Genomic DNA, 16,792 nt, shown 5'->3' with positions numbered 1-16,792 from the left:
AGTGGCTGTATTTTGCGAAGACGGAGTGCCCCTGCAGCATTAAATGTTCGAGACCGTGAGCGTAATGATGTGATTAGACAAGAGGAGCCGCGATAGGTGTGACCGTGCGAGACAAATCTAAGGTTGGGGCCCCACCAGACCAATTCCCGTACCCCTGAGCTGATAATGTAGTAACTACGCCACTGATAATATAGTAATTACGCCACTGCTAATGTAGTTACTACGCCACTGATGATGTCGTTACTACGTCATTGATAACGCAGTTACTACGCCACTGATGATGTCGTTACTACGTCACTAATAATGTAGTTACTACGCCACTGATAATGTAGTTATTACACCACTGCTAATGTAGTTACTACCCCACTGATAATGTAGTTACTACGCCACTGATGATGTAGTTACTACGCCACTGATGATGTCGTTACTACGTCATTGATAACGCAGTTACTACGCCACTGATGATGTCGTTACTACGTCACTAATAATGTAGTTACTACGCCACTGATAATGTAGTTATTACGCCACTGCGAATGTAGTTACTACCCCACTGATAATGTAGTTACTACGCCACTGATAATGTAGTTACTACGCCACTGATGATGTCGTTACTACGTCACTGATGACGTAGTTACGCCATTGCTGAGCACCAAAGTAGAAGTTGTGAATTGCATCACAATGGAACACAAGCGACACCAACATCTTCGCTATGGTTGCAGTTGTGGATTCCCCAACCGATAAACTTGCACTTCCTGATGTCAGTGTCAGTGGAGCTGCAATCAACCTCATCCATCCAGATGGGGCCACTCCCTGGACAAAGAAAGCAACAGTGATTGGTGTCTTCTTTCAAACATTATATCCACGATTTGACTTTTTAAACAGCAGTTATTGTAATGAGTAATATCTGCGGTTTATAAGCACACATACTTTCAAACTTGCAAACGAAACATGTTGGGGCAAGCGCTGTTCGTGAGCAAATATTCAGGATGGAATGGTACACGATGGAGTGGTGTGGCTAGCACCACGACTTTTGTCTCCCTATTACCAATGTTAACACCAAGGCCGTAGGCATGGAGTCAACATTGGGGGGGACCAAATCCTCCAGTGTGTCTGGGGGTCCCAACCTATAAAAAGTTCTAAATTTGAAAATTAATTACCTGCCTAATATATTTATTTGTTACAATAATGTCTAATAGTGTATTGTATTTACATTGCTTTTTTACCATTACTTGTTTCATTGTTTGCAATGGCAGAGATTAGGGATTGATAAAGTACAACCATAACCACAATCATATGAACATAAATCTATGCATTGATCTATATGAAGACAAGTCCAGATATTGTGGCCAAGGTTTAGCAAATTGTTATTTTTTATTTACATAGCAAAACAATTATTTTTTATAGCAATATATTGGGGGGGACATTTTGTGCATATTTGAATATTGGGGGGGGGGGGGTGTGTCCCCCCCCCCCAATATATATGCAAATTACGGCCTTGGTTTACACAGCACCAAGTAATAATTTAGAGCAGTGGTTCTTAACCTTTAAAGCAGCCTGCACCCCTTCAATTCTCAATCGTTAGAAAATGTATAACCTTAATAAATACGTAGGTTTGATTGAACAAACTAGTTGTGCCTCCGTGCCCGTGCTTGATTTGGGGTTTCTGGCCATGTCTGACACTCCCAAAAAGGGCATCTCCCACCCCCAGGTCGTGCGTGCACACCAGGTTAAGAACCACTGATTTCGAGGCTTCCCACCGCGGCACACAAAAACACACGCGCGCCTGCGTGCCCTATAATTGCGCAACTATTGCACTGAACGTACCTTGGCCATATGGGCTCGCAATGGTAGGTGATGCAGAGGCACTTTTGTAGCCCAACATTTTGCAAACAACATTCGCATTCTGCACATTCCAATTGTCGTTACAGATGGTGCCCCACTGCCCATCGTGCAACACCTCCACTCGCCCTTCGTTGGACCTTCTTCCACCAACAAGCCTCACCAAGGGCACTCTGACGTTGTCTGCGGGCACAGAAAAAACCGTCGCAAGCTTCAACTTGAGCCGGGGACAATAAGTCCATGAAGTCAAATTGATCCACAACACATTTTAATCGGCTACATTTTGTTGGATCGATTTCTTGTGCCCCTTTAAACAATGGGGGGCTTAGCCAACATCCAGAAGGGAGGAACCCCCAACAAGCCATGCCCAGTGGGATATGGCAGCGGTGTTATCCAAGTCGTCAAATAATCCAATCGATCATCAGAAGAGTTCTGAAATCCGCGTGTCTCTCCATGCAACTCTAAACACGCATCTCTCCACCCATTTGTTTGCTGTTGATGGATGTGTAGTGCCATGAAATTAGCTATGTAGCAGCATAGCGCTGGCTGCTGGCGGGGAAGAGGATCTGCAGCTTACAGCAGCCCTGACAGCAGCAGGCCACGTGATACACCAGAGGGGGGTCTAGGGGAAAGGTCACGGAAGGGACACACCAGGAACCCGCGGGTAGGTTCTAGAAAGGGGGCGTGGCCGGGGGCGGAGCCAATATTAGAGGGGCCCCGAGAGGGGACCTCGGGGCTGTCGTTTGGAGTGGGATTCCCATCATGCTGCTGGAGTCTTCACCGCTGTCTCTTCGTCACCAGTCAGGCAGTCTACCCACTGTCCTGACTGCGAACCGTAGTCGACTATAGACGGAGTATTTGGAAGTGTTAACCCGTTGGTGCGTGTGTTAATAAACAGAGTGCCTCCACCTCTTAGTGTCTCCGATTGAGTCACTACAGATGTATGTAAATCCATGAATAGCAACAACAAAACATGGCAAATGTAAATCAATGGTCAATTACTGAATGCAATATTTGTAAACAGTGATAGTAATTAAAATTACCTGGATCACCTTTGTCACCTTTGTCACCTTTGTCCCCTTTCTCTCCACTCATGCCCTTTTCTGCACGGACACCTAAAGTGCAGACACACTTCAGAACTGCCTCTCACCATCTCACGAGATCAGGACATTGGATTTGCAATCCAGATGTTGACAGCTGAATCGCCCGCAGTGGCAGTTGCATGCAACCTGATCGTTTTCTTAAATACCCTCGCCACTGTCCACCCAGTTGATTGGAAGGTTGCGTGTGGTGGGGTAAAATGTGAGTACTTCTACCTCTTCCGATATGTTTGGACCAGTGTGAACTCTGCAAGACTGGTTTTTTTGCCTTTAAGCTTTTCCTTGAGTATGTCCTCTCATGTTGATATATGTTTTACATGTGTCAGGATTAGTGGGGGCGAGTTTTTACTCAAAATATTAATTGAATGAATGAAAGAGTAAGCTAAATACTCTCTGGAGAGGCCCTTAAGAGCTCCCACGAGTGGAGACCCTTTCACCAGCAGTGGCATGATCAAGCAATTTGAGGGCTGCATCCACACCTTTTATCTGGTTAAGTAATAGACTATTCTGGATTTGAAGCTTTCGTGACTGCAAGGATTCATATTCTTAAGTTTTTTTCCGGTAAAGTCACGTAGGTAAAAATTTTAAATTAATAAAAGTAAAATAAAAATAAAATAAAAATCACGAAGTTTCGGAGGCAGCACACGCTTCCGTCTTCAGGTGGAACCGTCACAGCACGATAGCTGTGTCAATCACTCAATAAATCACTTGATACAGCTATCGTGCTGTGACGGTTCCACCTGAAGACGGAAGCTTGTATTGCCTCCGAAACGTCGTGATTTTTATTTTATTTGTATTTTATTAATTTAAATTTTTTACCTACGTAACTTTACCGAAAAAAACTAAGAATAAGTAATAGACGTTATTTTGGTTCGACAAATGGCTCTTTCCTGGTATGTATGTTGAACTTCTCTCACACCGTACATAGCCAACCATGCTCATCGGATGTGCGGGGGAAAGGAGAACAAATTAAACACGAAACAGCAGGTCTAAAGAAATGAGTTTACAATCTAGACAATTTTAAAGTGCCTAGCTGCAGTGGCTTCTTAATATCGGAAGAGCGTTCCAGACGGCCACAGAAGCAAGTTTTAAAGCGTGTGGTGCAGTGGCCGTCTTTGTCTGGTTAGCCAAAATCCGCTGGTAAGTAACATAAACATTCCTATGGCTGTTAGCTAAGTCCAGGAGGAAATTGGCCAATTGTTGCAGTAATTACATGTGATGCACATGGCAACTCTATGCGAACTATTTTTGGTAACTGATTGCGAAATGGTCTGCTGTGCATACCACACATTTCATACTTTACATTCAATCCGGGTCAATTGCAGGAACATGCAACAACCTATTAAGTGCTAAGAAGTTGACCAGACTTTTAAATATTTCCAGACGATATGACTAAGGGATGTGATAGTTATAGTTGACGAGGGGGTGGGTGACAGCACCACGCCCGGCCGCCTTTGTCTCCCCAGTGGCGATGTTCACACACCACAATAGTTACTTGTTTGAGGCTGAGACGACCTAGGGGAGACCTAGGACCGGTTCAAATAATCGTCACCGGTGGTGTCCGTGAGCGGGAATCGAACTCGGGTCGCCGGGTTCGTAGCGCAGCGCGCTAACCACTACACTACAATGCGTTACGCTTCCACAAACGCGGGTCACGTGACAGATTTGACGTCACAGCTCACTTGCATTATTGAGCTCCCCCCCGCCCCCCCCAAAAAATGTGTATTTTTATAATGTTTGCATGGTGTACAGTCTGGAAAGTACCCACATGGAAAATTTCCAGTTTGTTGCATGTCGGGAAGTACGCTAAACATTTTGAACAGACACACATATTCACAACTTTGCCTTTTATATATATGGAGATCAAAACCAGTGGTTACCAGCCATTGTAGAACTCTGGTCCACCGTAAACTCTCAAATGTATTTTGTGGATCACCGAGCAATAGAGCGTCGAGTGTTTGGTGAAAGAAAAAAAACATTGTATCTGCAAGCGTTTTGTGGCACACTTCCCATGACCTTGCAGACCACCAAGCGGGTAGCAGATCACAGGTTGGGAACCACTGCTCTGCACTATTTGAGTTCGTTGCATAAATACATAACAAGTGACCAACCGGGAGTTCCTGGAAGTCCCGACGGCCCTCTCGGTCCAATGTCCCCCTTTTCTCCTGGATATCCCTTCTGTCCAGCAAGACCAAGGAAACCTTGACATAGAGGGGTGGCAGGGAAGGAGAGAGAAAGAGAGAGAGAGATAGGAAAGTAGATGCATTGACAGGCAGGGTGCACAGAAAACACACAACAACATCGGTGGAAGTGAGAAACAATTTCATTTTCATCCTCTGAACCGGTTGCAGAAGTAAACGTATTGGCGTTTGTACCGAGGCAAGGTTGTAGTTACATCATTTGCATCGTAAGCCATAGAAATGGGCTAAGGTAGTAATATTTAAACACACTGGCATGTATTATTCCTCCAATCAATGTACCATCCGCAATGATTACTTTTTTACTGTTTTTAAATTGTTGCTATCACTGTCTCTACATGCGAATACCTCATATATTATACGAGAGTGAATAAGATGAGCTCATGTTAAAGACATCAACTTAATTTTGATTTGTGCATAATCGTAATTACTTCTTTACCCAGGAAAGCCCAACTCAGTCTGAATAAACCTTTTCAGGAGGGTTCCATATTGAGATGTTTGACCAAATGTGTTTTTTTTTTACTTTGGGAGGAAACCAAATAATCCGGAAGAAACCCATGCAGAACAGGAATTTAACCCAGGTACCACTTCACCACCCTGTAGCATGGCAACAAACACACACGCACACACAGTCTCTCCTGTGGGTGTAAAGTTCAGTGTAAGTGGCAATGTGCGTGCAATTAACAACACCTGTAAATCCTCTTTCACCCTTTGAGCCAGGCATGCCAGGTACACCTGCGTGCCCCATGTCGCCTTGGTTCCCCTTTGGCCCAGGAGGACCTTGGAAAGGAGAAGAAAACATTTGTAATCCGGCGGATACTTTTGAAAAAATAGAAAAAAATATTCTCCCACGTAAAAAAAAGGCTAAACAAGTAAACCCGTAAAAACAAAGTTTTTCACAATAAATCCTTTATATGCGTGGCATCGGGGCGGCTAGAGTCCTCTCGTCCTCTGGCTTGAGATGGCTGCCACCTTTGGGTCAGATGATTGTCTGGCAGCATTAAGCAATTGGTAATTAAATATTTTTAAAAAATTCCCTAAAACTTACACACGAACCTTTCTGATACAATCTAAGAATAGATTCCCACATGACAGGACGACAAATTATGTTAATTTTCATAGCAGGTACCAAATCGAAAGCAAATTAAAATTTTGTATGATTGTTTTTTGTAAAGGTATTGGCGACTGGGTTGCAACCATCAACTCAGTAGCCTTGAGAATCTTGTTAAATCATTGGTGACTGCACAGATTCGACTGTTTACGAAACAAAAACATTTCTTTATTTTACCAGGTAAGGCGCACTGAGCTATATAGCTCTTTTTCAGAAGCGACCTGACCACAAACGATAACTCTACCAAAGTTGCTTTACATGTGGAAATGTATAGCGGTCAAATGCTCTTGCACATGTTTATAAATGTGGAGGCAAAACAATCCAAGCGACCTTATGTGGAAATGTATGGCAGCTAAACACTCTAAATGCATGTTTTGCAAACGTCGAGGGAAAACTCCACGCGAGAACATTCAAACTCCAAATATACAGCAGCAGGCATCAGGGTCGAGATCGAACCCACGACCATCCTGTATACCAGGCGAGGTAGTTAACATCTCATAGCCACCGTGGCACCCCCAAACTCAGGATCTTAGCAGAGCCAGCTCAACGCTCCTTTTTTAATACGCATCATACGTGTACATACATCTATCTGTGGATGCTCTGCATTCTTTGCCCCACCTGTCAATATGGTAATGTTCTGCAGTTTGATGCTGTGCTCCCAGTTATTCAGTCGCACGTCCTCCGTCACTTTCTTGAGAATTTCCATCTCATTCTTCAGCTGCCTCTGCATGTCCCTTTGGGTCTGCTTCATCTCCATGGATTGGTAGGTCACGTTAGCCACCATAGAGTTCAAAGTGAGCATGTCATTCCCGTAGGAGGCAATATCCGCTTGATAAGACTGGTTCAGTCGCTGGACAGCACTCATCAACTGTTGCAGGAGCATCTCCACCCCCTCAAGCCTATCCTGCAATTGATGGATGTGCATCTTACTCTGTTCTGTTATGACAGTGTTCGTGTTCATTTGAACTGTGGTAATGTCTGATAAGTTCTCCGTTTTATCATTCAGGGTTTTGAGCTGAGATTGCAAGAGCAGAACCGTTGAATTCAACTCTTCGGTGGAAGAGAAGAGGCTTTTGACATCTGAGTGTTGATGATAAACATTCTGGCTACGTGACTCAAATGTAGCAGCTTCAGTGTCATCAATCACTCCTGCAGGCAACTGTTGGTATTTTTCAGACGGCAATGTCATGTTTTTTTGAAGATCATTGACATCAGTTTCAACTGTTTTGGCTTCATTGCCTTGCCTCATACTCTGGGACACTGCTGTTTTGGTGGAAACAAAGAAAATCGTATACATCATTGTGGTATTGATAAGCATTTATTTAATTTCTCTCTTTTGTTTTAATTTCCTAAACAAGGCTAATAGAGTGGCCCAAAAGTGAGGGCAATTAGGGTTATTATATTTATTTTAACAAGTCACAAAGGGTTATTTCATTTATTTTAACCAATATTCAAACTGACGTCCATGAATATGAATGCATGGATACATCCTCTTGAAATTAATTTAGGACTTCTTTAAAAATTACAGGTGTCATATTTTAACATTTATACTTTATATTTTTTCTGAAGTCACCTAAGATGGATTTGAGGTGACTCCACAGGAAAAATAAAAAATATATATTAATCATGATAAAAGATACAATTTTTGCCTAAAGAATAAACAATGAAAATAGCGTAATGGTAGTGTTAAAATTAAATTACTCTGTGTCTCCTGTCTTTTGGGCCACCCTGTATAAAAAATAATAATGCAAAAAAATAGATACTTTTCAATTGCATCAAGCTCAGCAGAGAGATGTTTAGTTCCATTGAAGCACAAAGTGCTGTGATTGAAATCAAATAATGGGAAACACAAAACAACACAAAACAACAAAAACTCACATTCATCAATAACTCTGCCATAAATAAAAACAAATTGCTAAAATGAAATTTATGTCGCTCATATTGTATCCTAACTTTTGAGAATGTCCGTACATTGGCTCTTAAGAAAATCAAATAATTTAGAAACAAATAACTACTCTAAAGTTGTGTTGCTCATGAGAAGCTGTCTCATGGACATGATTGATATCAGATCCCCACAAAATCAAAGTCAAGGTGCAGAGTAACCGAAGCAACACCCCATACCCCAAATTTCCACTCAAGGGCATTAACATTTGTGATGTAATAAAATAATAAAAATAAAACATAATAAAACAATTCTCACGACGTTTCGGCCACAACGCAAGCAGCCGTCCTCAGGCGTTGTGGCCGAAACGTCGTGAGAATTGTTTTATTATGTTTTATTTTTATTATTTTATTACTTCCCTTCTACGTGACTTTACCGAAAGAACCAAGAAGATGAATCCCTGCAGTCACGAAAGCTTTAAATCGAAATTTGTGATGTATTCCTGGAAAAAGACTACATTCTGCCAACACATGGTTTCATGGAAATACTTAAGTCTACTTTGAATAATTTTTTTTGAATCACCTCCCCACAAATGGCCACAAAATTAATGTATTATTTAACCCATCCACTTAATTCATATGCTGTCAACAAAACTGGATACATATAAAGAGTTTGTGCGAGCTCTCATGTGTTTTCAGGATACCCCTAATTTATCAAAGCAGTCTATGCCCATTGTGCATCTGTATCTCAAATTGGTATTTCGAGGAAGGCAAACAATTCTGGCTATTACCTGATTAAGCTGGTTGTAATCACCAGCGAAATGTCGTACTCGAATATTGTAAATGTTGTGGGATTACTCTCCAACACACCGGTGTGAACGATTATCTGATGGGCACGTTTTTGTTTACGTGACAAACCCTTACTAATTAGCCGTGTCGAGTGGTGGTGCATTTAACGACCCATTTTTTATTCACATTATTTCACTCAAATAAACCTCGATTAAGGCAAACGTGGCTCTGCTCTGCCATTGCTTGCCCACACCACTTCTGGCAGAAGGGCCTCTACTCAAGGATGTTCCTAGCGAGCGGCTACAGAGATAAATATTCTTAGGTTTTGTTTTTTTCGGTAAAGTCACGTAGGTAAAAAAAAAGTTAAAAACCCTAAGAATATGAATCCTTGCAGTCACGAAAGCTTCAAATCTAGAATACAGAGATAAATTTTGGCCTACTCTTCCCACGCTTGCCAGACAATTTGGACCTGTTGATCAACTAACTGCGGTGTGCCAAGTCTGATTGCTGGGTGGGTCGAGGCGGGGGATTTAAGAATCAGCTTCAACTGCTGTGCAAGGCAATGAAAACTGGCGACCTCTGGATTGCTAGTCCAGTGGCTTCACCGTAAAATCAGTGTCAGCGTTCACAGGGTGTAAAGTCCAAATGAAATTCAAGAGAAAGAGTAATCTAAGTCTGTTGGGGCTCATATCTGGCTACATGACAGAATTTTGATGATAAAGCCATTCAAAGCAAAACAGTGCAAAACAACCGACGCTATTAAGTTTATGACAACGAATACACATTTTAACCACGCTCTTGATTCACCTGCAAAGTCATGTAGATCGTCTACAATACTATTCAGTGATGGTTCAATAGGGATAACAAAATGCCTACCTGTCATTGCCCACAGTATAAAATGTACGGCGAAGAGAATGTACAGCACAACGATCGCTCTCTTCATTGCATTTGGGCTGGAGAGGAATCGTGGCCAAGATCCACGTTTTGGAGTCGGACTCATTCTCATGCTGGAGCCTTTGAAAACAGTGCGAGCAAAAAAAACAACTTGTACACAACAAAAACAACAACAAAGATTCGTCGAGCATTGCACATTTCTCGGGGGATTGATACCCGTGGCAGTAAACGACCGCATATCTGACTCGACGGGAGATGAATTCCAGGTAGATCAATGAGAAAAGTTCGGATATCTGAAAATTAATATGAAATGAAAGTTACAGCCAATGCACAAATTAGGTTGCTCTATAACGCAAAGAAGAAACTGCTTTCAACATTGGAAAATGCTTTGCTGTACCCTAGAATTAAGCGAATTTATGCAAGAGAAAAAAACACTACTGTATTTAAAATGTCTAATTTGTGAACACGTCTAAAATAAATATTGCCAGTTACACCATACACACATATCACTCTGGGTGTGAGGATATGTTAAGTTTTACTGTATTTAAGGCCACGATAATAGAACGTTTCACAAATATTTACTATATTGTACTATCTAGCATAAAACACTAGCATTGTAAGGTTGAATACATGTTATGGTAGTGTTTACACATTCACAAATGTTGTGTGAGTCTAAATTCGGCAGTTATGTTCCTAAGGCACACGACTTTTGTTATTGTATAGCCACTAAAAAAACAAAACCTTTGGCATTTAGTGACAGGGCCACATTTTACGTGAGAAAACAATTGTGACAATTGGGCATACGCACTGAGGCTTGTGAAACATCTTTGAAATGTTTACTTGCAAACAGTATTAGGTTGTTGTTAATTTATACAACACAATCAGGAGACAATTAAAGAACATGTCCACGTTTGCTGGCATGATAGGATCGCACACTAAATTAATGTTCGTATGAATCAACAGCTCTCCGATTTGGTGCATGGTTTGTACCGCATGTTGTACCGCATGCTGTACAACTTACGGCATAACCCGAAAACACACCGGTTAAAGACATAACGCAGCAGAATTTACGAGTGTGACATTGAACATCGCTCGTTCCTATACGGAAAATGAAGGATGGCAAAGTGTCGTGCCCTTTACCAAGCACCAAACCAGCGGTTGTTTCCGAAATGTGGCCATTGGATGCACTTGTGTCTTCTTCAAGGGGCTCAGATGTTCTCCTCTCAAGTTTCTGCCAGGTAGCCATGGGTCCTGTAACGAGACGGTAATGAGACATTACTGCTGCTGCTCTTTACAAGCAAGTAACATCAAACGCATTTAACTTTTGACGTAAGCAACAGCAATTAATAATATTTTCCCTTGACAGACAAAACTGTTGAAACATTAAACATATATATTTACAGAAACATTTACCTTTACTCGTAGTCGTATTGTTACTACTACTACGACGATATTATTACTACGACTGCTACCATTATTTGAAACTATGTTAAAAATAAAACATTACAGTAATTAAACGTGTTTTTATCATTAGATTATTCATAGAACAAACGTCCTTAAGGTGTCCTGTTACGAACACTAATACTAATGATGATGCATGCCTACCTGCGCGGGTGGAGGTGTCGTCGGAGTGTGAGATGCGAGAGCTGACAGTGACACACCTTCTCGTTAAAACACCTCTGAACAAAACCACAGGAATTGCTTGGAGTGATGAAAACGTAATTTATATCACGGGCGAAAAAAAACACACACCGCTTTTAATTTGTACGTGGCTGTTGATCATCACAAAAATCACTGGCATCGATTGTGCCTAGACCTTCGACATTATTACATATGATGATGGGGGGGGGGGCGGAAAGTATTCTCTAAATGATTTTTTTAAACAAAAATGTCCTGCCTACCTCGGTGTACAAGCACACTACTGTAATGCGAAACAAAAAACGTAGCAACACATGCGATGTAAGCCAATGCCTAAAAATGTTTTATCTTCACTCAAAGTGTGTAAATGAAAGGTTGGCGAGTGTTCACGGTTCAAAGTGCAGGTGTAAAGGCAGCATTTGCGTAGCTCGAATCTCGCTCAAGAAATCCTTTTCACAAAGTCAGGTGAACTGAAAGGTTGACAGCCAGCACACACGAAGCTATTACTCCGTACTTTTTTGTCGGGATTCTACCTCGGGCGACGTATCAACGATTTTTAGTTTTTCACACTCCAAACTGGTTATAACTTGAACTACATTTCTTTCCTCCAACTATCTTGGGAGTGGTGGTGTGAATTACAAATTGCAATTTGATGTATAAGCACATCATCAGCCCGTTTCTCTCCAACGGTGAAGGCCTCCCCATGCTGTTGTCATAAACAACAAAGACCCACCTCGCTCCTTGACACCTCCACGTTAGAAATCTTCTCTAGTATATGATCTCCTTTAGCTGGTATTCTGATTAGTAGGGTTCGATACGTACGGTGCGAAAGCAGTTCAACATACATACATAGATTGGGTGGGTGTGTGTGAGTTTGTGGGTGAGCGAGTGGGTGAGTGGATGAGTAAGTGATTGGGTGAGTGGGTGAGCGAGTGGGTGAGTAGGTGAGTGAGTGAGCGGGTGAGTGGGTGAGCGAGTGGGTGAGTGGGGGAGTGAGTGAGCGGGTGAGTGGGTGAGCGAGTGGGTGAGTGGGGGAGTGGGTGAGCGGGTGAGTGGGTGAGCGAGTGGGTGAGTAGGTGAGTGAGTGAGTGGGTGAGTGGGTGAGCGAGTGGGTGAGTGGGGGAGTGGGTGAGCGGGTGAGTGGGGGAGTGGGTGAGCGGGTGAGTGGGTGAGCGAGTGGGTGAGTGGGGGAGTGAGTGAGCGGGTGAGTGGGTGAGCGAGTGGGTGAGTGGGGGAGTGGGTGAGCGGGTGAGTGGGTGAGCGAGTGGGTGAGTAGGTGAGTGAGTGAGTGGGTGAGTGGGTGAGCGAGTGGGGGAGTGGGTGAGCGGGTGAGTGGGTGAGCGAGTGGGTGAGTGGGGGAGTGGGTGAGCGGGTGAGTGGGTGAGCGAGTGGGTGAGTAGGTGAGTGAGTGAGTGGGTGAGTGGGTGAGCGAGTGGGGGAGTGGGTGAGCGGGTGAGTGGGTGAGTGGGTGAGTGAGCAGGTGAGTGGGTGAGCGGGTGGGTGAGTGGGTGAGTGAGCAGGTGAGTGGGTGAGCGAGTGGGTGAGTGGGGGAGTGGGTGAGCGGGTGAGTGGGTGAGTGGGGGAGTGGGTGAGCGGGTGAGCGGGTGGGTGAGTGGGTGAGTGAGCAGGTGAGTGGGTGAGCGAGTGGGTGAGTGGGGGAGTGGGTGAGCGGGTGAGTGGGTGAGTGGGGGAGTGGGTGAGCTGGTGAGCGGGTGGGTGAGTGGGTGAGTGAGCAGGTGAGTGGGTGAGCGAGTGGGTGAGTGGGTGAGTGGGGGAGTGGGTGAGCAAGTGAGCGGGTGGGTGAGTGGGTGAGTGAGCAGGTGAGTGGGTGAGCGAGCGGGTGAGTGGGTGAGTGGGGGAGTGGGTGAGTGGGTGAGCGAGTGGGTGAGTAGGTGAGTGAGTGAGTGGGTGAGTGGGTGAGCGAGTGGGGGAGTGGGTGAGCGGGTGAGTGGGTGAGTGGGTGAGTGAGCAGGTGAGTGGGTGAGCGGGTGGGTGAGTGGGTGAGTGAGCAGGTGAGTGGGTGAGCGAGTGGGTGAGTGGGTGAGTGGGTGAGTGGGGGAGTGGGTGAGCGGGTGAGTGGGTGAGTGGGTGAGTGAGCAGGTGAGTGGGTGAGCGGGTGGGTGAGTGGGTGAGTGGGTGAGTGGGGAAGTGGGTGAGCGGGTGAGTGGGTGAGTGAGCAGGTGAGTGGGTGAGCGAGTGGGTGAGTGGGTGAGTGGGGGAGTGGGTGAGCGGGTGAGTGGGTGAGTGGGTGAGTGAGCAGGTGAGTGGGTGAGCGGGTGGGTGAGTGGGTGAGTGAGCAGGTGAGTGGGTGAGCGAGTGGGTGAGTGGGTGAGTGGGGGAGTGGGTGAGCGAGTGGGTGAGTGGGTGAGTGAGTGAGCGGGTGAGTGGGTGAGTGGGTGAGTGAGCAGGTGAGTGGGTGAGCGAGTGGGTGAGTGGGTGAGTGGGGGAGTGGGTGAGCAGGTGAGCGGGTGGGTGAGTGGGTGAGTGGGGGAGTGGGTGAGCGAGTGGGTGAGTGAGCGGGTGAGTGAGCAGGTGAGTGGGTGAGTGAGCAGGTGAGTGGGTGAGCGAGTGGGTGAGTGGGTGAGTGAGCAGGTGAGTGGGTGAGCGAGTGGGTGAGTGGGTGAGTGGATGAGTGAGTGAGCGGGTGGGTGAGTGAGCAGGTGAGTGAGTGGGTGAGTGGGTGAGTGAGCAGGTGAGTGGGTGAGTGAGCAGGTGAGTGGGTGAGCGGGTGGGTGAGTGGGTGAGTGGGTGAGTGGGGGAGTGGGTGAGCGGGTGAGTGGGTGAGTGGGTGAGTGAGCAGGTGAGTGGGTGAGCGAGTGGGTGAGTGGGTGAGTGGGGGAGTGGGTGAGCGGGTGAGAGGGTGAGTGGGTGAGTGAGCAGGTGAGTGGGTGAGCGAGTGGGTGAGTGGGGGAGTGGGTGAGCGGGTGAGTGGGTGAGCGAGTGGGTGAGTAGGTGAGTGAGTGAGTGGGTGAGTGGGTGAGCGAGTGGGTGAGTGGGGGAGTGGGTGAGCGAGTGGGTGAGTAGGTGAGTGAGTGAGTGGGTGAGTGGGTGAGCGAGTGGGTGAGTGGGGGAGTGAGTGAGTGGGTGAGTGGGTGAGCGAGTGGGGGAGTGGGTGAGCGGGTGAGTGGGTGAGTGGGTGAGTGAGCAGGTGAGTGGGTGAGCGGGTGAGTGGGTGAGTGAGCAGGTGAGTGGGTGAGCGGGTGGGTGAGTGAGTGAGTGAGCAGGTGAGTGGGTGAGCGAGTGGGTGAGTGGATGAGTGAGTGATTGCTTTCATTTTTCTTCCACAGCCCCTCCGATTAGTACGGTTGGATACATACGTATGTTGAACTTCTTTTGCACCGTACGTAGCCAACCACGCTAATGCAACCGTCGCAACAGTCTCATCAATAAATCTTCCATTAAAGAAATGTGTCCTGCCCAAACCCACTTACTTTCATAGCAGTTGAAAAGATATCTCTCATTTCCATGATTCCTCCGATCCATTAATTGCTCTTTATATGTATTTATGCTCTTTGGTTCGTTCGGTAAAGTCACGTAGGTATAAAATAAGATAAATCACGACGTTTCGGGCGCGACACAAGCGTCCGTCATCAGGTGGGAAAGCATGGTCTGCTGCTGAGGCAGACTGTTTTAAAGAACCAAAGCGTATGGATTCCTGCAGTCACGAAAGCTTCAAATCAAGATTATATGTATTTATGTTTAACTTATTTCGCACCGTGAGTAGCCAACCTTGATAATCGGAGGTGCGGGGGAAGGACAACAAACTAAACAACAACAAAAACATTCTTAAGAAATAAATTTTCAATCTACATTTAAAAGTGCATTGCTCCAATGGCTTCCTAATATGGAAAGGAAGAGCGTTCCAGACATCCGCAGAAGCGCGTCTGGAAGAACACAATGCAGTGGTCGTCTTTGTTCGATGGCCAGCCATAAAGCCGCAGCGAGGATGAATATCATTCCTCGAGAACAAATAACATGAGCACCACTGTGGGGAAATCAACACTCGCACTCACCCTAGGTAATTAGGAATTCCCACCACTGCAAAACATGACATGACCACCCTTTAAATGCTCATTTGACAAATACATCTTTAGACTTTTTTCAAAAAATTAAGAGTCCCAAACTTATTAACTCCATCGCGATGTCGTGAAATGTGAAGTTGTGACCCAGCACAGGTTGTCTCCAAAGCAGTTAACTTGTGTACACAGGTAGACCTCCTGGCATGTGGCCCTGTCTTGAGGCGCTAGTTCCTTGCGTCTGTCACTGGAAATGTGCCAGTAGACAAATCTCTCCACACGGCACCATTGATGACACATTGGGTGCGTCAGTAGCCCACTTCAATGACAGGAGCCCACACCCAGATTCTCCAAAGAAAATGTATTGCGCTCCTCAGCAGTTCCTGTCAAGTCGCCATGCCGTATCACATCACTGCGCTCTCTTCTGCCTGCTACTTTGCCTCACTGAGGGATGCCACCGTTCTGCAACGGCAAAGCTAACCGAACTTGCAATCCAGAACTGAACTTGCCATCTTGGTTCAATTCGATTTCCCGCCGCGGCAGTTGAAAGAGTGGCCAAAATGTCGCAAAGTGTATCCACCTCTTTTCAGCCAGCAGCATGAACGGGTACGTCACAGTCAGAAGATCGAGTGTGGTTGGGTAAAGTGGTGTGCTCCCACCCTCTTCCAAGAAGGTCGGCTGCACAGCGAGCAACAGTCGACGAACAAAAACACCCCCTCACGTCTCCGAGACACCTGACCAGCACATTCCTTTCAGAGGGACTCTTTGGAGGTCCCCATAGTAAAGTCCCTTCTGCCAGCAGTGGCATGAGAAAGCACTTACTGGTCTGCGCATTTATATTAACTCGTGCTGGGAATTAATGTGTGGCCCTTTAATGCCCAATGAACATGCACGCACGTGCAGATTCATCATCATCATCATCAGCCCTTGTCTGGTCACGATTCAGTGAAGGCCTCCCGTCATGCCATCACCATCCCTCACTGTCCTGCAATGCCATCATCTATGTCACGCATGCATACGAGCTGAGATCATTGCTGCATCTCCGTATGGTGGGATCTCTCCTATGGTCGCCATTCCATCACCAGTCTTATTCGTCAGAAAGCCATATTCCCCCGTCAAGCAAATGTCTTGCTAATCCCACGACAAATATTGATATAATGCGATGATAAAAAGCACGTGTGGTTTCCAATTATTTACAGCCATTATTAATCACCATGCTCAGCCGTGGCCTAACTACTGCTGGATAAGAGCCTCCCTTTTTAAATCCTTTATATTAAGTTCACTTGCTTGCTTGCTTGCGCGCTTACGACCGTGCAAATCTTTCGG

General features: G+C 45.5%; 1 protein-coding gene across 1 annotated transcript; it reads right to left on the bottom strand.

Annotated features, from left to right (window-relative positions):
* Positions 1 to 673: 673 nt before the first annotated feature.
* LOC144935778 (scavenger receptor class A member 5-like) lies at positions 674 to 16,479 on the bottom strand. Its single transcript, XM_078862520.1, has 10 exons — positions 16,448 to 16,479; positions 11,418 to 11,491; positions 10,953 to 11,063; positions 9,795 to 9,932; positions 6,867 to 7,511; positions 5,828 to 5,917; positions 5,051 to 5,140; positions 2,883 to 2,954; positions 1,825 to 2,022; positions 674 to 810 (listed from the first exon to the last, which is right to left on the bottom strand). Exons 1-10 carry the CDS (start codon positions 16,477 to 16,479, stop codon positions 674 to 676), a joined length of 1,587 nt encoding a protein of 528 aa, XP_078718646.1.
* Positions 16,480 to 16,792: the final 313 nt, after the last annotated feature.

The sequence above is a fragment of the Lampetra fluviatilis genome, chromosome 14, assembly GCF_964198595.1.
Source record: "Lampetra fluviatilis chromosome 14, kcLamFluv1.1, whole genome shotgun sequence".
In the NCBI taxonomy this organism is placed as follows: Eukaryota; Metazoa; Chordata; class Hyperoartia; order Petromyzontiformes; family Petromyzontidae; genus Lampetra; species Lampetra fluviatilis.
Note: the sequence above shows the minus strand (reverse complement) of the source record. Positions and strands in the feature narration are given on the sequence as shown.

Coding starts and splice junctions, on each gene's coding strand:
- LOC144935778 (XM_078862520.1), bottom strand. CDS start 16,479: ATGCGTGACATAGATGATGGCATTGCAGGACA. Junction 11,064..11,417: donor CGACACCTCCACCCGCGCAG/GTAGGCATGCAT, acceptor GTCTCGTTACAG/GACCCATGGCTACCTGGCAG. Junction 5,141..5,827: donor GGGTGAAAGAGGATTTACAG/GTGTTGTTAATT, acceptor CTCTATGTCAAG/GTTTCCTTGGTCTTGCTGGA.